Here is a 23,685-nt window from a genome sequence, read left to right as displayed (position 1 = left end):
TGATGCTTTTACTAACCCTACCCCCTACCCATTTTTCAGAAAAGAGTGCATATTATCTTCCAAATAGAAAGGCAAGGTAATCAGATGATCAAAAACTTCAGAACAGAAATAGGGAAGCAAAAAAGAACACCCAACAGAGTTATTTAACTGTTGAATTCAGAAAAAACACACTTGTTTACTCATTTTGTAAGCTGAATTCAAAACTTGGATGACAGAAAAAAATAAATTAAAAGTGCTAAAGTGGTTACAGTGTTCAGAAATAGTGTTAGATACCAAGTTTAGTTATCCCTCTTCATCACAGTTAAAAGAAACACACCTCTTGTCGCGCAAAATCTTGAACTGTGATGCTTTTACTTCCCCCACCCCCTACCCATTTTTCAGAAAAGAGTGCATATTGTCTTCCAAATAGAAAAGCAAGGTAGTCAGTTGATCAAAAACTTCAGAACAGAAATAGGGAAGCAAAATAGAACATCCAACATAGTAATTTAACTGTTGAATTCAGAAAAAACCACTTTTTTACTCATTTTATTAGCTGAATTTAAAGCTTGGAAGACAGAAAAAAAAATTAAAAGTGCTAATGTGGTTACAGTGTTCAGAAATAGTGTTAGATACCAAGTTCAGTTATCCCTCTTCATCACAGTTAAAAGAAACACACCTCTTGTCGCGCACAATCTTGAACTGTGATCCTTTTACCACCCCTGCCCCCTACCCATTTGAACACAAAAGAGTGTATATTCTCTTCCAATTAGAAAAATAAGTAATTTGCAACTGGACATTTTTAAAATACATATTTTCTGTCAGTACAAGGATTGCTTAGTCCATTAAAAACAAACAGACTAGGATTTAGCGCACCCATTTTAAGAAAAAGTTAACATGATAATTGATAAATATATATATATATATATATCAGACTTTTTTTTATGCAATTACTACTGAAGATTCCAGACCAGGTAAAACAATAATTTTATATTCTTTGTCACATTTTTTACTTTTTTTTTTTATAAATTTATCTATAGCGAGTCTTGTCTCGTTGTGTCATTTAGTTATTTTGAAGAATTCTATCCTGGCAAAAAAAATTAAAAATCCCTACCTACCTACCCTATTTTGTTTACCCATGTTATTAGAAACAGACAATTTATTTTTTATTGGCCTAAAGATCTTGAAACATTTGTTTTAATAGAGAAATAACAAGTACAGCCCTTAGCTGTGTCACTCGAATTTCTTTGTCAGGCTGAAACTTAGCTGTTGCGTTGAAGTCTGCTGTGTGTGTGTGTCTGGGTCCAAAGCAACTTTCACATTATCATCTACACATTCTCATCTACACACTCACGTTACTCACACAATTATACAATTCTACCCACAGAGGCGTTCGGGGATGGGGGTCTCGCACTCGGGCGAATCACACCACAAAATACAAAGTATAACGTACACAGATTTTTCTATTGAACCAAAAGGCAAATTAAATCATGAATAAATCAATCGAGCAAAACTTCCACACAATGACACATTCACTCTCGGTTCACACTGCGCTCTGGGCATGCACACTTGGCAGCACGTATAATACGTTCCGACGCCGTTTGTCTTCCTGCAAGTCCAGCACAGGCACACGATTGTCCAAGAATCACAATAATCCTCGTGAATGTCACAGTAGGCATAGTAAGGTTACGTAGAAAAGTCCAAAAGGGTGCGTTAATGGTGGTAATCCGGCACACACACACACACACACACACACACACACACACACACTCTGACACTGACACACACACACACACACACACACACACTCCGGTTTGGTAAGTTACCTGATAAATAATGTAGCCTGTAGATTTAACGGGGAGACTGATCAGACAGGAAGAGTAATACTTTCACATTTCCGATGTTCAGCGATAAACTTGTTTTCTTCGAGAGTTCGATCTTCGTGCGATTCTGGCGCGTTGTCACCAAGAACGTTAAAAAAACACAGGATATCATCATGATGCCTCTCTACAAAAACCAGGTCTAGGAACTCTTCATCTAAAGTCAGTCAGTATTAACCTCCTCAACACAATCCTCATCTTGCCCCATAGTGATTTCTGCCGCCAAAGAACATGTGGTTCTCAACTCAAAAGACCGATTTGTCGTCTTCCGGCATTGCGAAATTCAGATCTACCCCAACTTCGTGCGTTGATCTGAGCAATAAAATGTAGATGCGATAATCTGCAAACATCTCTTCAACACAATCTGCATCTTGTCCCATCGTGATTTCTGTCGGCAAAGAACATGTGGTTCTCAACTCACAAGACCAATTTGTCATCTTCCAGTGTGAAATTCTGATCTGCCCCAAGTACGTGCAATAAAATGTAGAAGCGATAATCTGAAAAAAATCTGTTCGCGTGAACGCTGCCACGTTATTGTCATCAGTCCAATGTCTTTTATCCTGAGCAGGGACGAACACACTTTTTCATCAGCAGTTTGTTATGTTTATCCGCAGACTGCTTTCCATTACTTGTCTGTTTTAGATTGACTCGTATGGTTCTTCAGCCAGGCAAGAAGTGCTTGTTTACAGTGACACGTTCTCACGCACGACATGTCGTAAATGCAAGTTCTAACGATTGTTTTGTATTGCACTGATAGAGAATGTCGATAGTTGTAAACTTCTGATATTTCCTAATGTTTATTTCATTATTTTGCATACGGATATGGCTAATAAGTGGATAATCTGTTACGACACGAAACGCGTTCTAAATCCGGGAAGGGAGGCTACTCCAGCGTACTGTCAGGTGTGTTCTAATACCTTAAGAATCCCTCCTTTTTAAGGTCTGATTTTCTCAGATATTTGGAGGTCTTAAAAGGGAAGAGGGGGGGTAGGGTTCCACCGTATGAGTTGTGTTTGATCAACACTGTTTGTGTGTTCAGATCACCAACCACTGGCTGGACAAGCAGCTGCCCATGGCACAGCTAGAACAGCTTCTGGAGTCACACCTGCCTCACCTGGCCCCACACCTGGCTTCCCTCCTCTTCAGGTACAGTGGACATCCCCCCCCCCCCCCCCCCCATTTCAGACCCCTCCCTTAGTCTGACCATTCCCCCGCCACTCGGCAACTCCTGTCTTCATGGCTGCCACAAGAAATACACAAACATGATGGTAATTGCTTTGTGGGTCACAACTGCTCTTTAATGTTTTGTGTTTGTTTTTTGTTTTTTTAATTTTAAGCGGCGTATGCTGCCTAAATGGCGGGGTAAAAACGGTCATACACGTAAAAATCCACTTGTGCAAAAAACATGAGTGTACGTGGGAGATTCAGCCCACAAACGCAGAAGAAGAAGAAAAAAGACCCCCTCCCTTTTAAGACCCTGTTTTCTAGGACTTTTATTTTATTTTATTTTATTTATATGAAGTCTTATATCGCGACTCGGACTCAAGGCGCAGGGATCTATTTATGCCGTGTGAGATGGAATCACATCACACATTCACATCGACCAGCAGATTGCAGCCATTTCGGCGCATATCCTACTTTTCACGGCCTATTATTCCAAGTCACACGGGTATTTTGGTGGACATTTTTTATCTATGCCTATACAATTTTGCCAGGAAAGACCCTTTTGTCAATCGTGGGATCTTTAACGTGCACACCCCAATGTAGTGTACAACGAAGGGACCTCGGTTTTTCGTCTCATCCGAAAGACTAGCACTTGAACCCACCACCTAGGTTAGGAAAGGGGGGACAAAATTGCTAACGCCCTGACCCAGGGTCGAACTCGCAACCTCTCGCTTCCGAGCGCAAGTGCGGCCACCCAGTCGTTACCAGTCGGCCACCCAGTCGTTACCAGTCGGCCATCCAGTCGTTACCAGTCGGCCATCCAGTCGTTACCAGTTGGCCACCCAGTCGGCCACCCAGTCGTTACCAGTCGGCCACCCAGTCGTTACCACTCGGCCACCCAGTCGTTACCACTCGGCCACCCAGTCGTTACCAGTCGGCCACCCAGTCGTTACCAGTCGGCCACCCAGTCGTTACCAGTCGGCCACCCAGTCGTTACCAGTCGGCCACCCAGTCGTTACCAATCGGTCACCCAGTCGTTACCAGTCGGCCACCCAGTCGTTACCAATCGACCACTTTGTGTTGATAACCTGTGTAAACGTACCCCATTTCAAGACTCTCTCCTATTTAAGATCTGATTTTTCTCATACTTCTGGAGGTCTTCAAAGGGGGGCTCTAAATGTATCGGTGCCGTTACTGTGGATGGCCAGTATTGAATGAACACTTTTTAACTCATTCGGGGCGCGTCTAAATTGTCCCTCGTGTTCCCTGCCGGCGCACGATTTTGACCCATTTAAAAAAAAAAAATCAACAACGCAAGATAACCTTACTTATCTTACATTTTTGCAAAGTTTGAAACTTGCTCTTTCAAAAAATATATTAAACATTTGAAAGAACATACCTTTTGTTGTTTTCACATCCAGTCAAGCTACCTCTTTGAAGCAAAAAAACAAAAACAATTTCTATGTCATGGGTTCATCATGCACAATGTCATGATCGACACTTTCATTGTCCGAATCATCACCCAAATCATCGTCCATTGGCACAAACTCGTCACCAGAGTCTAAAATATCATCTCCACTATCATCATCACTAAGGTCAAGATCAGAACCGTCCTGAATAACAAGTTCTAGCACTCTTTTCAAGTTAATATGTCTTGTAGCAGAACGATCCGCCATCTTGGAAAAGTCAAAACACATGGGTCGCACACCGTAAAATAAATCAAACATTATTCCCAACAGTTGAAGGGAAGGAACTGTTTACAGCGAATGGTACCACTGTAGACAGGCAGACGTTTACTGCGGGGGTTGTTTCCCTTGGTCAGCGGGGCTGTTCACACCACTAAAAATGTGTTACATACGTCGGATCGTAACATCCGAGGTGCCGGCAACGCAAAGCACAGCTGTCGGATTAGGAAGTCCGATACAACGCGAATGAGTTAAATGCTATCAGGTGTCTCCAAAACATATTTGCTTGAAAGACGTCCAAGCTCTACAAAGCGTAAAGTTCTGTCCCCAACTTTTAATTGATAAGATTAGACAGTCTGTTCGATGCAAATATTCACAACAGTTCTCTGGATAGAAGTACTGAATCAATGATTATTTTTCCGTACATGGGCTGTGCGAATGCATTTTTTTCTAACCAAGAGCAAAAATGGGAATGATGTTTATGAAGCCTCAGACGTTACTGAGACCCAGTTTCAAAGGTGGCTAAAACTACTTTTTGAGTTGTTTTAAGTAGCCTTAAAGCTCAATTAAGAAGTATTGCAGATTTTTATTTTAATGTACAAAATGTAGCAATAGGTCAGCTTTGGAGATGTTTGCTATTGTCTGTTTGTGTGTGCATTATTGATCAGCTTTTAAGATCTTCCGCTTTGCTCAGTTTTGAGGGTCTGTCTGTCTGTTTGTTTATTTGTCTGTCTTTGTATGTGTGTTTGTGCTGGTGTGTGCATGCATGTGGCTTTTTCTTCAATTCTTGTTTATGATCTCATGTATATTCTTTCGTTCATGTTTTGTGTTTGTACTTATTTGCTATCATATGCCATTCTAAGGTGTGAAGGGCCCAGAAAAGACTCGAGTGGTACAAACCAGCACTACTGCCAGCACTTCACTTCAGCGTTCTGTCTGCTGGTCCTGAACACAGTGCTGAGTGACCATTCCCCCGCCACTCGGCAACTCCTGTCTTCATGGCTGCCACAAGAAATACACAAACATGATGGTAATTGCTTTGTGGGTCACAACTGCTGTTTAATTGTTGGTTTTTTTGGGGGGGTTTTTGGTTTTTTTTAAATGGCTGACTGTTTGTTTGCTTCTCTCTTTCTTTCTTTATGTGTTTGCTATTTTTTTTCTGACATGCTTAACTTATAGCATTATTACTATTCATGTATTTGTAAGTTTGTTTGGTAAGTAAGTAAATTTTAAGGGGCTTATTGTCCGTCAGGTCTTAATTGCCTATTATTGGACATGAATTGGCTTATACGATTCGAGTTTTTACGCCCTCACGGCTTTTGGTGTATGCGTGTTTAGGTGGTATCAGCCATCTGCACTTATGGTAGAATGACCAAGATCTTTAACGTGCCATTGTGGTGACACGGGGGTGGGAGATGGATACCGTCTCTGGGTCTGCACATAAAGTTGACCCGTGTTTGGTAAGTTCTGAGTGATCAGTTAAAATGGTCCACTACTGCTGACATGGTTTGGTTCTTAATATAAATCTGCCTTGATTTTATGGAAGCTGTAAACATAGATGTTTTGCTTCATTGTGACAGACATAATGAACTTCCAGACTGCTAGTGTTCGAGTTTAAAATTATCTTCTGTGTGTGTCCTTTTCAGTTGTTGTTTCTTTCTCTCAGTATCTTTCTTCAATATTTTCACACAGGAGGAAAGACTAGCTGTGAAGCAGGCAGCACACCAGACAAGGCGCTATCCCTGCAGCCCCAGTCCAACCTGATCCCGTACCAGCGCGTGTGGCAGGACATCGTGCGTAGCGTGTCCAAGTCTTCGTCCTCCGCCGATTGCATTCCGCTCACTCGCAGCCAGCTGGATCATCTGCATTCCCACAGTGCAGGTAAGATCTTTGTGTGTACTGCATGGTGGTTGTTGTCTTCGTCCTCGGCCGCCTGCATTCCGCTCACTCGCAGCCAGCTGGATCATCTGCATTCCCTCAGTGCAGGTAAGATCTTTGTGTGTACTGCATGGTGGTTGTGTCTTCGTCCTCGGCCGCCTGCATTCCGCTCACTCGCAGCCAGCTGGATCATCTGCATTCCCACAGTGCTGGTAAGATCTTTTTGTGTACTCAGGCAATCCAAATCTCCACGATTTCACGGATTTCCGCAAAAGCAAAAAATTAAAAAATAAATTAAAAAAACTACACAGTCATGTGCCTGTTACTAACATGTTAAACCCGGGTGAGAGGAACACAATGTTGTTTATCTTTACATGCACAGTTTATATTTCACCAGAGGGGGTTACATTCATATTCACAAGGCCAAACTGCTTCAGCTTCTCTGCCACTGGACCCCTCCTGGGGACCTACGCGGCCACCTGGACCCCCGGCGTTTTTTATTTCCTTGAAACTTATTCTTCCTTGAATGGATTGCCTGGTACTGCATGGTGGTTGTGTCTTACTGTAGGTAGAAAAGATTGCCGAGTTTCTGTGATTGTCTTCTGTTGACCTCTGTGTGTAGACAGAATGAGGACTTGAGAAAATGCTTCTGAGCCGGGTAAGACATTACATTGTATTCATTTTTGTATAAGAAGAAAACTTGATGCAGAAAAGATATTTTGATTCCTTAAAATTATAATCTGTCATACTGTCCTGGTACCTGAAATGTATGAGGCCCCTACGATGAAAGGACACCTCGGAATAAAAGACACCTTCTGTAGTCCTTTTGTCTATTATCTTGAAACAAATATACCTGTCAAAACAGGCTACCTGCAATGCAGGGACACTTTCAGCTGGTATGTTATTTCAAGGCAGGTAGCACTGTAGCTCCAAAACAAAAGTCAACCAAGTTTCAGCTAACCCATCCAACCACCATTTCAGACGCAGAAGGCGACAAGAAAAGGAGCCACGATGCAGAGGCTGGGGCAGTGGTTCTGTTTACGTGCGGCCATCACTTCTCTCAGTCTGCCTTCAACAACGTGGTTCTGGCCACCTCTCTGCAGAAACTGGGGGCGGGATCTTCGGACAAACTGCCGGCAACTGCTGCCCTGCTACAGCAGTATTACGGGCGAGAGGGGTTGCTTCCCCTGGCCTGTCCAAAATGTGTGTTGAATGTTCTCCGAGCATAGTTTATTATTTTCTGTTTGATTTGTTGATTCGTGGTGAGATAGAGGTGGTGGGGGGCTGTGTATGGACGGATTTTGGGGTGTGCATTATTGGAGTGATTTGCGGTACAGACTGCGGTAGAGTAAATGGTGAGAGAGCTTGCTTGCTTCCTTGTGTTTATCCTAAGAGAGTGTTGGATGGGTTCAGAGACCTGTTTGGAATGTGGCTAACTGGTTTTAGCTTGTTATCCGATCATGTGCTGGCTACCGTTGTTTTAAACATGGTTTATTCACTGTTGATTATAAACAATCGTTTCACAAAAACAACAAATATAGGTTGAAATCGGATCATTTGCTGGCTACCGTTGGTTAAACATATGGTTTATTCACTTTCTGTTATAAACAATCATTTCACAAAAACAACATATTTAACGATAAGAAACAAAACGCTTATGGACAAACAACGAAAATGCTTGTGGACACGTTCTTAAAAAAATATAAACAATATGCATTTAGGATTACAACATGGCTATTGTTGCCTTGTTGCGACAACATCAAGTGTGTCAGGGCTAATTGCCGTATTTTGTCTTGTTATGTGTGTATCACTCGGTGCTTGATGAGATTCTCTGTGTGTGTTTGTATGTGACTGTTTGTGTTTAGAGAAGCAGTTTCGGGTAGTTTTATCAATTACTGTTTGCTGTTACTGTCTCTGTGCCACTGCCTTACTTTATAAGTATTAAAAGCAACAGGATTTGCATACATGATTAAATGGGAATTTCTGTTTGACACCTTTGACCTGTTTATAGAGATCACTGTAGATTTTGTGAGTGCTGGTTTTTAAAAATATTTGTGCAGGAAATCCATTGTGCTTCTTTGAATGTGGTTAAGCACTGTTTTCAGTATTATTGTTGTTTTTTTGTTGCTTTTTTGTGAATTTTGCATAAATTGCTACTCTCAGTGATATTTCTCTGTAATTTTCATTCTGTGAACTTCATTTGCATGGATATTTGGTAGGAGTTTGTTCAATCAGTCTTTCATAAGTTGTGATCATAGACTACTGCAAATTTTATTATGATCTCTTTGTCCAGACCTCATATTAATTGTGTGTGTGTGGAGGGGGGGCTATAAGTGTGGGTGTAAGTATGGTTGTATGAAAGAGAGGAATATATGATAAATTAATTTGATACTTATGGACCAATGAATGTAAAAGAACATTGTGCAATACAAAAGTTTATACTTGATCTGCTTTTGTCTTTTTCTTTGCCGAGCTTGTGAAAGTGCTGGAAGTGGGTCACAAAGAGTGAATAAAACTAACATATTACAGTACTGTATTTGAATGTACAAACAATCACACACACACACACACACACACACACACACACACACACACACACACATGTGGTCATTGTTTACAGAAAAGCTATACTATCCATTAAATAATGTGCGCAAATTGATACACCTCCCCATGTCATCTACTGACCAATTCCACTTTCAGATGCATTCAAAGTTGCTGGTTAAAGAGATTTGTTCTTTCTATTTCATTCAAACGCATTATTTTTCTCAGTTTTATGCATCAACAGACTGCAGGTAGATTCTGAAAACAAACAAAAAAAGAATAACACTGGCAGGAGCTGTCCTTCTCAAAACGGATAGCCTGTTTAAAAGAGTCTGTATATTGAAATATTTGGACGAATGAAATGAAGTGGCAACTCCTGTCTCTGTCAAAATTATGTTCCAACGCTCGTAAACCGAAAGCTGTATGAAACACAGAATTTGTTCAAATGACCGAAAAGCTCAATTAAAAAGCTTGACTATTTCAAATTTACAGTTGATTTTAAAAAATAAGTTTTAAAAAAACACCTGGGCTTCCAGACTTTGAAAGACAGCATTAAGTACAGTCTGTACCGTTAGCCCTATTTTTGCTACTGATGTTTAAGCAGCTTGCATTTCTCTACATTTATCAGAAATTCAGCACATTTGATGTATTACCCCCCGCGGGTTAGGGGGAGTCCCATATTGGTTGGGACGAGAAAGAATTTACCCGATGCTACCCAGCATGTCGTAAGAGGCGACTAACAGATTCTGTTTCTCCTTTTACCCTTGTTAAGTGGTTCTTGTATAGAATATAGTCAATGTTTGTAAAGATTTTAGTCAAGCAGTATGTAAGAAATGTTTAGTCCTTTGTACTGGAAACTTGCATTCTCCCAGTAAGGTCATATATTGTACTACGTTGCAAGCCCCTGGAGCAATTTTTTGATTAGTGCTTTTGTGAACAAGAAACACTTAACAAGTGGCTCTATCCCATCTCCCCCCTTTCCCCGTCGCGATATAACCTTGAATGGTTGAAAACGACGTTAAACACCAATTAAAGAAAGAAAGAAAGAAATTTGATGTATTGCGAATACTGTGTCCATGCTTTGTCTCACTTTTGTGTGCTTGTGTTTTTGTTTTGTTCTTTCATTTGTTTGTACACGTATATGCTTGCGGGTGTGGGTGTGATTGTGTGTGTGTATGTGTGTGTGTGACTGAACACTGTGTGTGTGTGGGTGTGTCACTTAACAACTTCTTTAAAGAACACAAGAAATTGTAAATTTGACAGAAATTTATTGCCTCCAGAGTTTAATAAATAGCATATAATTGATCAGAAAATAATACAACAAACCCATAAATACAAGTGTTTGTAAAAAATTTTAAAACATAAAAAGGAAAAGAAAGAAGGAAGTCAAGATTTTAAGCTCAGCATCAGTACGATATAATATCTGATAAAACCTTATAAACAATATAGAAAATTTAAAACAAAATCTGATAGGTGTTTTTCATCATTTCCATAAATAATCCTGATTTTTTAAGAAACATGAAACGGTACAAAATCACACGCTGCTTATGTAGGAACAGAAAACATCTACAAACAAAATCTAGTGGCACACCATTTCTCAATTAAACCGAATGCAAACAAGATCAAAGAAAAGGAATAAAAAAAAGCACACCAAAATATATCAATTAAAAAAAGAGTCACTTTTGTGAAACAAGACATTTTTTTAACATTCATTCAAGACAGAACAAACTGGTTATCGGTATTCTTTCCCCTTTTTCTAATATATACTGTCCTTAATGTTGTTTCTTGCTTCAATACACTGTTATTGCAGTAGCTTTTTCCAGAAAGATGAGGGTATTTTTTCATTCACATTAATTAAGCGAATTGTATCACAGACAAAACCTGTGTAAAAACGTTGACAAAATATTAAAGATATTTGTAAAAGAAGGTACCACTGGGTTCACAGCTAGAACCTAGCACATGTGTTCAGATTTTCAACACTCATCTTGTTGTTGGCAATTTCTCTATCTTATTGTATTTTTGTTTGCAAGAAAGTGGAAAGTAAAAATTAAAAGAACAAAACACATTTGTTAATTGTACAACGATAACATCAAACAGCTTTTTTCCCTCTTGCAACTGAATAAATATTCTGTTTATTTTAACCAAAATTTAAATTCTAAAATGGAAGCTTTTTCACTCCCAGTCTAAAGATGCCATTTCCCCGAAGCTCACTTGTAAAACTATTTTTCATTAAAAGCGAAAGAGATATGATGAATAGAAAGTCAACAACAAGTCAACTGAGCAAGAACTGAGGTTTCGTGCCAAGAATCTGTCGACACCACAACAGAATTCGTTCGTCAGAAAATGAAACTCTTCTCCTTATCAGTTCTGGCTAGACATTGCGCAATACTACGTGTCTTGAACTATGAAGAGAGGGCGCCTTGTAACGGTAGCACAGTTCTTGGACAGCCTCCATATAAAGTAAAGAGCAAGACAGAAACAGTATCTGTGGTTTTGATTTTATGCGATCGTAAAAGACGAGTAATGTTCTCATCGACGGATACCGAGTGTCCTATATGGCAATAGCGATGTTTTTATTTTTGAAGAAAATCTGCTTCACTTCAAGCGCCTGTGCTGTTTTGATTTACTACCGGGCCGAATCCCGAATAACCCCCACCCCCTTCCCCCTCACCATCTCCCCCACCCCCTTCCTTCCATCAAACCAATTCCCAAGAAAAGTATTATGAAAATATTCCTGACTTCTAAGACGCACAAGAAAATATGCAACACTGCGGAATAAGCTTACAGCAGTTTATCCTGAGTAGTCGGTGGACTATCGGTGGTTCATTCTCTTATTCATGGGGCTGATCTAACTCCTCCCTCTCTTCATAAACTGTAACCACTAAAACCTAAGTTTTACATTTCATTCGCACAAACGCAATCGTGGATACCGAAACAGCAAGTTGCAGTCACACATGATAAGCACATCATTCGCGTATAATTATAGTGTTGATCGCCTATAATTATAGTGTTGATCGCCTATAATAACAGGCAAGAACTGCATATCATATTTCTAGAAAGTACACGGTTGAGAAAAAATTGAAACACTTGCTAATGTTGACGTCTTAGATCATTATTCTCGGAAACAAACGACTCAACTAGAAACAATAAACTTTCACACACTGACCAACAAAACACACTGCACCTGGTTATAGCAAACTTACATTCTTCGGTAAAAACAAACAAGATTCTGTCATTTCTCTCTGCCTCTCTCTCAGTCTCTCCCAAATAGCATATTGATAAATTCAACTCCAGCCTCTCTCACGGCCAGTTGCGCATTCTCGACTAAATCACAAGAAACACACACCCGGTTCATTTAAAAGTCTCACGTGGACTCAGTATTTGAATCCCCTAGACTCCAGGGAAAGACACACACAGCCAAACATATTGGAATTTTGGTTGGCACTCAAAAAGAAATCTCATTACCTACAAACAACACACTTCAACCTCCAAATGTCCGATACACAAGAGACTACATTCAACATCGAATGTGGCAAATATGGGCGGTAGTATTGGAGTGACACTTTTTTAACAGTGATAATTAAGAGTGCAAGGAAACTGAAGGGTGCATAGGTAGGTTGGGAGAGGGTGGTGGGGTGGGGAAGGGAGGGGTGGGGAGGTAGAAACAAGCTTCAAGTTCAGTGTATGTAATGCTGTGTAGTGGAGAAAAAATAACTTCGTTTATTAACATGGTGAGATCACATAAAGAACAACACGGTACAACCAATTCCTCTCACCCCAAACTCGGCCCTTAAAGTTCATCAACAACACACACCAGTTGGTTTTTTAATGCCAATTACTCAAATTAACAATTTTAGTTTTCATGGTTTTACCGTATTTCAAAACAACAAAAATCTTCTGCAGTTCTTTCACCTCCTAAACGGATTTCAGCACTTCGAGCAGCAGCAAACTGGCACAATGTCAAAATGCAGAGAGAAAAAAACAAACTTTTGTTTACCCGCAAGCGTTCTTTTAAGTACTGTATTCTGGTTTTGTACTTAACAAAAGATTCTTTTCTGTAACCATACATAATTTTTGTTTTTTGTTTTTTTTACATTTCAAGGTAAGAAGCAACTTTAATCAGGACACAAATAAAACACCTCTTCCCTCACATCCTTGCCATAACCCCATCGAAATCAAAATTCAATTTTTTTTTAATACAAAAATCGAGCCACACAACACAGATTCCAGACAGACCAGATGCACAGATGTTTTTCATCACAACTCACAGCACGTGAAAACAAGAAACACCAGGTTTAAATGCGTTCTTTACGTAAATGCATAACACCTGCATCCGAACGCGATTCACTGACTCATCCTAAAAATAATCAACAACAACAAATCGGTCAAACTTAGATGTTTGCATTCCAACAGTTAAAGTTAAAGCCACACATACACATATATATATATATATAAATATACACATCCACCGCATTGAAACTGACTGTCATTCACGTCATCGCTTCAACACTCACAAATGGAACGGTAACATTTTACTGGACAGTCACATGGTTAAAAAAACCAACAACAAAAACCGTACAACAAGAACAACACACACACCAAGAGCGAAACGACCTTGGATGCAACTTCATTCCGCAATAGGTGGGTGATTTCATCATCTGTTCTTTTATTGTGTATATGTACACAATACTGCGCGTGAAATTCATTCAACCTTGGAGATAACCAAAACGCCCGTACTTTATGTCTCAGTTTGTGTCGACGTGTTTCAAGGTTTGCTGCAGTGAACATCGTAGTCCAAAAGTGTCCCATATCTCACAAAGTTCATGTTTATGGAACTGACACTGACCAACTGACAATAAAGTAACACTCCACAAAAACAGTATTTCACATGCAGTAGAGTAGTCATTGTCCTCAGCAACCCTTTCAGCTTAAACTGTTTTTATTACGTGCTTGGGAAGTGCTGATAGCGGATATATTCGTTCAAATTCCGTCCATGAGAAATACATGAATAGATTGTCTGCATGTTCCTTTTCTGTGTAAACCTGTAAAGTGACAACTCAGCACAATAACAGTATCGCGGCAAATGCATGCACAGACACACATCCCCGATCTTTGAGTTCCATTCTTTGAGTTCTTTGTCTCTGTACACATAACGATAATTATCTGCTCCAAGATCTACTGTGGTGCATTGTTCTTTCACACGCGTATTTTCTATCGCACCCTTTGGTTAAAAAGTCTTTGGATTCGAAAGCTATTTTCACTCTGGAAGCAAACTGATTTGCACAACTCAGTTCACTCACATTAACAACAACAACAACAACACAACACACACACACATACACACACACACACACACACACACACACACACACACACACACACACACACACACACACACACACAGAGTAACAATTATCTCATCACTTTAGTAATGAAATTAACAGCTGTTCTCGCATATTTTGAAATGACTTGGGTATCAATTTGATTCTTTGCACTTACCAAAAAAATCCCCCCAAAATCAGACGAGCAAAGATACACGCATCAGATATTGGGTATCTCGCAAGACAAGGGGTAAGGTGTAAGGTGTGCAAATACCAACCATACTCTCTGTGCAAGAGTCAGTGTTGATCGGGTAAATCAGTGTTCCAAACACAGTGCTTTGATAGGATGATGTCAACACATTTTGAAAGGATAGATAAAGGGGTTTCTGGATAGAATGCGGTCGGTGCAAAGTGCCGGGGCAGAAAGGAGAAAGATTGTAAAAGGAAGTTTAGAAAGACATCATAGGAGAGCAATGCAAGTTAGCAACATATAGAGGAGAACTGCAAGCAAAAGTCTTCATAAAGGGTTAAGTGCTAGGTTAAGATGAGAGAGAGGAAACGGTCAGCAGAAGAGTCCGCCGAAGCCACCGTGTCCGACCAGCACAAGATCCATGTTGAGAGAGTGAAGTAAAAAAACACAAATTAAATTGTGGAAAGTTCGAAAAAATCTGTCCTTCCGACAACGACGTGGCGAAAGTTCTGATAATTTTAAGTCAGTGTGGTCGTTCATATCCATGGAATAACGAAACATGAGAGAGGAACATTCACCAATGGAAGTTCTCCTACAGTGCCATGGCACAAATTCATTTTTATGTACTCATCCATCTTGTTATTCTTTACTGTCTTGTCTGTAAAAATGGATTACAATTGAAGCCTTTACAGCTGTTGTATTTCTTTCTTTCTCACAAAACGGAGAGCTAAACATTTTCTTCTGGGGATAATAGTTCCCATGGTTCCTATAGTTTAATGTAATGATGTTGTTCTACGTTCATGGCTTTTACTGAATCTCCAACAGCTTTGCTTCCGTCATGTGTCCCACCGCTGATCGAGCAACAATAGGCATGAAGGATGACGTCATCAGATGACGTAGTCGCTGCGTCATCAGGAGGGCTGCCTCTACTTTTCGTCATCGTCGTCATCATCATCGTCTAGAAGACAGAAGGAGAGGGTGGCAAAATGCATCGTGACTCATAAACTAGGTTCACTTTACGATTAACAGTTGACATATCTAGCCTACTGATTAGTCGTGTTTATAGTATGGATCAAATGAGGTAATACTTTGATAGAAATCTACCTCCAAACTATTGAGGATTATAGCAGACAACAACCAACATTCTACTCTATGAACAATTTGGTATATGTTTTACTATATGTTATTCTGCTAAGGATACAGAATGTACGAAGAAATATAGCTTATAAAAAGGATTTTGTTACAGGCTACACAATTTAGGGACGATAACACCGACAACGGGATGAGCAGATAGGTAAGAGCTAGCACAGTTTACTTTATATAGCGGCTATAAGTACAGGAGAGAAACAGTCTAAAACAACATTAAAGACTCCGGAACTAAACTGGATATTTCAGTCTATATATTTATTTCTATGACATGGGCAAAAAGAGATGAGAGGAAGTGAGTATACAAGAACTGAATGAAGAGTGTTCGAGTCATGAATATGACCAAGGCCAAACTGACAAAGAGTTTGAGATGACATGAAAGAAGCAACACTTGTGTGGATAACTTGAGGCCTAAGCGATGAGAAAAAGGAACGATCTCTTCTGTCACAATATACACAACAGAACAACACAGAACTTCTCACACCGACACAGACAACACACACACAAATACACAACACACACACACACACACACACACACACACACACTCACACACACACACACACACACACACACACACACACACAAAACAAAAACTAAAAGAAAAAACAACATACAGGGGAAGAAGAAACAGAAAACAGTGCACGATCAGCACATTCACGTGAAGGGGGGGTATACATTATGCAGACATTGTCTCTCGCATGACTAAAAGCACCTGTTTCTCATTGGGACGCTCTCCTCACCTCGCATACCCAGTAATTTGTTAGATCCAAACCAAACACACGGTGGATGCCAACACTGATTTACCCGTTACTCAAACGGAAAGTGATAAGTCCAAGCACACTCTTACCTACATCTATTTCACGCGGTATTAATTGTATTAATATCATCCGCTTCGAAAGCAAAATGAAACATTGTTCACCAATCTGCCTCTTCTAAACCACTCTCACTAGTTCCTGCACACAGGCACATGAAATTGTCATCCAAAGCAGAACCTGCCCGTTTTGTGTAAAAATTCTGCATGCTCTTGTTCATGAATTCGAGACTCTTGCGTCTACTCAGAAATCATTGCATAATCAACATAAAACCAAACCGAGGCCAAGGTTATTATTAATTTAATATGTAATCATCTGCATGGAATACAAAGCATTTGGTTTCAAACAACAAAAATGGACACAAGGTAACATGATAATAGGAAGAACAGCACTCAGCAGTATCATGAGACTACAAAAGCGTCCACTCTTTCTACATAAAGCGTGGTAATCTGGAAAATCGGACTAAAATCAAATAAAAAAGCAAAAACAAATACAGTTTGCTGAATTCTACACAACATTTCGACACTCTCACATAACTTGATACACACACAAACAACAAGAACCAAGACCAACACAACATATTATTTGGGTGATATGAAATGAATGAAACGGTATATAACTTAACCTTTTCCTTCTTCGGGTGCTACGAATCAACTACGGCTAAGATGTAGGACCGAGTAATAGCCGTCTTACACTATAATAGGCACTGACTTCAAGAACCAAAGTATGTCACTATCTGTGATCAAAAAAAGATGAGGCTAGCAAAATAATTTAAACATTAAAAATTTAAAAAATTTAAAGATGAGGCTGATTACATTCTAAGTTTAAAGTGAATTCGAAGTTGCAAGGAAAATGATGATAGATGACACGAAGACGATATTGTTTATATAAAAATAACAACCTTTAACAGTTGGCATAAATATATATTCAGCAGTTTCACGTGCAAGATGACCGGTGTTCTCTCGACTCAACAGAATATGACCAAACGATCTCAAGGTAATACATTTTATATCACATAATAATTATGATGATTACAAAAAGGAGCAATCAATGTGTGACAAAGGATATCGTGCCTTAAAAAACAATGACTCCTACACACACAAAATGTTCTGGAAGTTAAAGCTCTCGATTTATTCAATTATCGCTTCCATATTTATTTTCGCTATTTATTTCATTTTTTGTAACTTTGGTTTTTGTCGGGAGGGGTGAATTTTATCTATGGATAGGATTTCCTACATAAATAAACCGTTTTTTAATCATAATGAATTTTATCTATGGATAGGATTTCCTACATAAATAAACCGTTTTTCAATCATAATATGATGAACGTAACTATATCTCCCGGGATGGCACATTAACTTCTGTTTCAATGAGCTGCAAAAATGAAGCACGGATGCTTCACTGTCTGATGATGGATAATCAATTATTAACCAGTGAGGAGGGAGGAGGAGGAGGAGGGAGGATGAGCAGGTAATGTGCGCAAGATGACTCGAGGAAACAGTGACGGGGTAAAACCTAAGACATAGCGGAGTCAAGAATAGCAAGTGTAATAAAGATCTGCGAAAGCTATTAAGATATTCAGCAGACAGAAAAAAAAGCAGCGGCCCGCAAGGCAAAGCAGCCCAGGTTTAGAAATGTTTTTTGCCAGTCACTCTTTGTGCCTGCAGAAATCTTAGCAGTAGAAGATGTTCGGTGCCTGCCAGTGCCAACACACAGCCTCCAGGCACAGACACAGCGGGGAAAACAGTGGGCGCTCGTTGCCAGGTTTACCTAATGCACGTGAAGCGCCGTGCTCTAGTGAACTAGGTCACTGTTGACAGGCAGGTATTGTCTGCTCTGACTGCGCCGCGATTATTATTTCTTTGCGTTTGGACGGATTGTTGTGGATCACAGATTGATTTTTTGTTTTGTTTTTTTTAAATATTTTGTTGGAGAAATTGTGCGAAAAAGTTTATTAAAAAAAAAATTCAACAACAAAATCAGCAGACAGACACGCGGCACAGAGCAGTATCATCTCCCTCGTGTTGTAAAATATGTTGGTGATGAACGTAGGCAGTAGTGGACAGTAGCAAAGGCTCGGTGTGGTTAAAGCATCGTTGGTTGAGACAGTATCGCTGAGTGAAGAGGATGAGGCTGACGGCGTCGTCAGTCAAAGGCACTTGGAGGATGAGGGAGGGAGGGAGGAAGGGGGGAGAGACTGATATCGACAGGCCTCCGGTGATGTGGCAGGAATGTAGGTTTTGACGGCTGTAAGATGACGTGTTCCAATCAGAATCTCGCTACTGATCGGCGGCCCCCAGGGCGGAAGAGATCAACCTGAGACGGAGCTAATTCCTCCCCCTGTGACATTTACCCGCCTCGACTCTTGGCTTTGCCCCCTGCGCCTTGAGGCTGTTGTTTGCCTGATGTCTTCTGCGCTGTCTGCACCGGTGTTGTGCCCGCTGCTGGGGCGACCTTTTTTACCCCAGCTACCGGCTTTTGCCCTGAAACTGGTTTCTGAACGACAACCGGTTTCTGTACAACTGGTTTCTGTACCACCGGTTTTTGTCCCTGCACCGGTTTTTTACCTGTTGCGGCGGGCTTTGGGGTTGGCACCGGTTTCTTTGCTACGACCGGTTTCTTTGCCTGAACCGGGGGAACGACGGGTTTCTTCTGGACTGGCGGCACTGCCGGTTTCTTGGGCTGAACTGGAACCGGTTTCTTGGGCTGAACTGGAACCGGTTTCTTGGCCTGAACTGGAACCGGTTTCTTGGCCTGAACTGGAACCGGTTTCTTGGCCTGTACTGGAACCGGTTTCTTGGCTGCTGCTGCTGCTTGTTGTTGCTTTGCCTTGGCAACCTGCAGCTTAGCTGCGTGTAGCTTGGCTGCTTGTTGCTGCTGTTGCTGCTTATTGACTGGAGCTTTCTTCGGTTGCTGTTTACTCGCTGCCACCTTCTGTTGCTGTGCCGCCTTGGCCTTCTGCTGAGCTGCCAGCTTTGCCTGTTGCTGAGGGGTCAGTTTGACCTGTGGGGTTTTCTGGGCCGGGTTTTTCACTGGAGGTTTCTTGCCTGGATTAACTTGCTGTTTCCCTGCAGCCTGCTGTTTGACCGCTGCTTTACCGGGGTTCGAGCCTTTGCCTGCCTTCTTAGCCTTTCCCTTCTTAACTTTCTTATCATCATCATCATCATCGTCGTCATCATCATCATCGTCGTCGACATCGTCCTTCTTTGCACTCTCGCCGCCGAAGATCTTGGTTCTGATGAGGTCGAAGAGGTCGTACTCTTCTTTGTGCGGCTTAAGCTTGGCGGGAGTGGGGGCGCGCTTGGAGGGGTTCTGCTGGTCTTTACCTTCCACGGCCGCGTTGATCATCTGGCGCAGGATCTTGGCCACGCGGCTCCAGAACGTCAGGTCCTTCTTCTTCTTCTTGGCCTTGGCGGTGGACGGGCACGTGTCCTTGGTGCAGTGGCCCTCCTGCCCGTCAGCGATGCCGTCGCCATCGTCATCGTCGTCGAGGTAGTCCGGGATTCCGTCACCATCCTTGTCCTGCTGCTTGTCCGGGATTCCGTCACCGTCCGCGTCCGTGTCCAAGTAGTCCGGGATTCCGTCGCCGTCCGAGTCCTCCTCAATGTCCGGGATTCCGTCATTGTCGTCGTCATCGTCAAACTTGTCCGGAATGCCGTCACCGTCCGAGTCCGGCAGTTTGTCTGGGATTCCGTCACCGTCGGCGTCTTCGTCTAAGTAGTCTGGGATTCCGTCGCCGTCAAAGTCTTCCTTGTCGTCGGGGATGCCGTCACCGTCGTCGTCGTTGTCCAGGATGTCCGGGATTCCGTCGTTATCATCGTCATCGTCAATGTAGTCTGGGATTCCATCACCGTCGGTGTCTTTCTCCAAAAAGTCTGGAATTCCGTTGCCGTCCTTGTCCGTGTCTTGGGAATCCGGTATTCCGTCGTTATCGTCATCGTCGTCTAAGTAATCCGGGACCCCGTCACCGTCGGAGTCATTCTCTTCGTCGTCCGGCACCCCATCGCCGTCCGCGTCTTCATCCTCGCTATCTGGGATTCCGTCACCGTCATCGTCGTCGTCCAAGTAATCTGGAATTCCGTCACCATCCGTGTCAACCTGCTGAATGTCCGGAATACCGTCGCCGTCGTCATCGTCGTCCTGGTCATCGGGAATTCCGTCATTGTCGTCATCGTCGTCGATGTAATCCGGGATTCCGTCACCGTCGGTGTCGATCTGTTGGTAGTCAGGCACGCCGTTTTGATCCAAGTCAATCTTCTCCAAGTCGTCCGGGATGCCGTCATCGTCTTCGTCATCTTCCTGAGAATCGGAAATGCCATCACCGTCGTCGTCGTTATCTAGGTAATCAGGAACTCCGTCACCGTCTGTGTCAATCTCCAGGTAGTCTGGAATCCCGTCACCGTCGCTGTCACCCTCTAAGCTATCAGGGATGCCATCGCCGTCAACGTCATCGTCGAGTTCGTCGGGAATGCCGTCATTATCGTCATCATCGTCCAAATAGTCCGGGATTCCGTCGCCGTCCGAATCGATCTCTTCTTCGTCCGGGACTCCGTCTCCGTCGTCATCGTCGTCCAGTTCGTCAGGGATTCCATCATTATCGTCGTCGTCGTCGAGGTAGTCTGGGATTCCGTCACCGTCTGTGTCAATCTCCTGGGCATCAGGAATTCCGTCTCCATCAGAGTCGTCGTCAAGCTCGTCGGGAATACCATCATTGTCATCATCGTCGTCGAGATAGTCTGGAATGCCGTCACCATCAGTATCTAGTTCTTGATCGTCTGGAATTCCATCGCCGTCGTCATCGTCGTCGAGTTCGTCCGGAATTCCGTCATTGTCATCGTCATCGTCAAGGTAGTCAGGAATTCCGTCACCATCTGTGTCGATTTCTTGATAGTCCGGAATACCATCGCCGTCGGAATCTCCTTCCAAATGATCAGGAATTCCGTCACCGTCGTCGTCGTCGTCTAAATAGTCAGGGATTCCATCATTGTCGTCGTCGTCGTCTAAGTAATCAGGGATTCCGTCACCATCCGTGTCAATTTGCTTGTCGTCCGGAATTCCGTCACCGTCGGCATCCTCCAGATGATCTGGGATCCCATCACCATCATCGTCGTCGTCTTCGTCGTCTGGAATGCCATCGTTGTCGTCGTCATCATCGAGGTAGTCTGGGATTCCATCACCGTCCGTGTCAATTTCCAGATAGTCAGGAATACCATCACCGTCGGCGTCAGCATCTAAGTGGTCCGGAATTCCGTCACCGTCGGAATCCTCAAGGTGGTCTGGGATTCCGTCACCATCGTCGTCGTCATCGAGGTAATCAGGAATTCCATCGCCGTCCGTGTCCTTTTCTTTGTCGTCTGGAATACCGTCTCCATCAGCATCATCGTCCAAATGATCAGGAATTCCATCGCCATCATCATCGTCGTCAAGATAATCAGGGATACCGTCGCCGTCAGTATCCTTCTCTTTGTCGTCGGGAATTCCGTCACCATCATCATCGTCGTCCTCAGAGTCCGGAATTCCATCGCCATCGTCGTCATCGTCGAGATAGTCAGGGATTCCGTCACCATCTGTGTCCTTCTCTTTATCGTCGGGAATACCATCACCATCAGCGTCATCATCCAGGTGATCTGGTATTCCATCACCGTCGGAATCTTCCAAGTGGTCCGGAATTCCGTCACCATCATCGTCGTCGTCAAGGTGATCAGGAATTCCATCGCCATCATCATCATCGTCTAAATAATCCGGAATTCCGTCGCCGTCCGTGTCCTTCTCCTTATTGTCGGGAATTCCATCATTGTCATCGTCGTCATCTAGGTGATCTGGAATTCCGTCACCATCATCGTCGTCATCGAGATAGTCGGGAATCCCATCACCGTCGGTGTCAATTTCTTGATAGTCCGGAATTCCGTCACCGTCGGAGTCATCGTCTTCGGAATCGGGAATGCCATCGCCATCATCATCATCGTCTAAATAATCCGGAATTCCATCACCGTCGGTATCTTTCTCCAGGTCGTCTGGAATTCCGTCTCCGTCGTTGTCAAGGTGATCTGGGATCCCATCGCCGTCGGAATCTTCCAAATGGTCTGGAATTCCATCACCATCATCGTCGTCATCTTCGTCATCTGGGATGCCATCTCCGTCGTCATCGTCGTCCAGGTAATCCGGAATTCCGTCCCCGTCCGTGTCTTTCTGCAAGTCGTCTCGGATTCCGTCGCCGTCGTCGTCATCATCTTCGTCGTCGGGAATTCCGTCACCATCGTCGTCGTCGTCTAAGTAGTCCGGTATTCCGTCGCCGTCCGTGTCAAGCTCTTCGTCGTCCGGAATTCCGTCACCATCGTCGTCGTCGTCTTGGTCGTCCGGAATCCCATCTCCGTCGTCGTCATCATCGAGGTAGTCAGGAATGCCGTCGCCGTCGGTATCTTTGGTCATGTCTACTTTGACCGGTTTCTTGGCCGTTTTGACCGGTGTGGCCTTTTTGGCCGATTGTATGGCCATGAGTCTTCGGCCACAGAACTCGCAGGCACTCTGTAAGCAAATGAAAGAATGTTATTTCGAAAGTTGCAAATAGTGTTCAGAAAGCAGCACGAACCCTAGTGGCTAAAGTGGAAAAAGGAAAACATCTCTTGACAGTTCACGGTGATTTTCCTGAATGGTCTAATTTAGTCAGTAAGTTTGCAAACATGAGCTTTCTGCGGGATACTTTGGGGTCGTGTCTGCAAAGATCAGTTCCAGCCAGTATCTCCCACAACTGTGATAACTAGAACAGTATCATTATTTATCTGCAACCTCACATAAAAAATTCCCTCAAAAGAAAAAAAAGATTAATAATTCAAATTAATATATTCTATTGCTGCTATACAAGCGAAATTGTATACCAATCTTATCAGCTTTTCTTGGCTCCCTGAGAACATTACATTCCTGTGCAAGCACATAAAGATCATGTGTTTACGTTTGGATAAACAGCTCTCTGGCGCGTGTCGGTAAAAAAGAGATACAGTCCACTCCCACTCTTGGAAAGCAAACAAACAAGCTACAGCTGCTACTGTGTGTGTGTGTGTGTGTGTATGCGTGCGTGTGTGTGTGTGTGTC

The 23,685-nt window shown here is 42.5% G+C and overlaps 2 protein-coding genes across 2 annotated transcripts in view; one reads left to right on the top strand and one right to left on the bottom strand.

Moving 5' to 3' along the window:
* Positions 1-9,029, top strand: part of LOC138965616 (uncharacterized) — a 71,273-nt gene extending 62,244 nt beyond the window's left edge. Inside the window, exons 32-35 of the mRNA XM_070337794.1 lie at positions 2,896-3,002; positions 5,569-5,735; positions 6,398-6,586; positions 7,565-9,029. Coding sequence (XP_070193895.1) covers positions 2,896-3,002; positions 5,569-5,735; positions 6,398-6,586; positions 7,565-7,812 — 711 coding nt within the window. The 3' untranslated portion in view covers positions 7,813-9,029. The remainder of the gene's footprint in view (positions 1-2,895; positions 3,003-5,568; positions 5,736-6,397; positions 6,587-7,564) is intronic.
* Positions 9,030-13,195: 4,166 nt separating this feature from the next.
* The window catches only part of LOC138965615 (uncharacterized), a 45,494-nt gene continuing 35,004 nt past the window's right edge, over positions 13,196-23,685 (bottom strand). The window contains exon 3 of the mRNA XM_070337793.1: positions 13,196-23,121. Coding sequence (XP_070193894.1) covers positions 18,946-23,121 — 4,176 coding nt within the window. The 3' untranslated portion in view covers positions 13,196-18,945. The remainder of the gene's footprint in view (positions 23,122-23,685) is intronic.

The sequence above is a fragment of the Littorina saxatilis genome, linkage group LG4 (assembly GCF_037325665.1).
Source record: "Littorina saxatilis isolate snail1 linkage group LG4, US_GU_Lsax_2.0, whole genome shotgun sequence".
Taxonomy (NCBI): domain Eukaryota; kingdom Metazoa; phylum Mollusca; class Gastropoda; order Littorinimorpha; family Littorinidae; genus Littorina; species Littorina saxatilis.
This window is presented reverse-complemented; position numbering and strand designations above follow the sequence as displayed.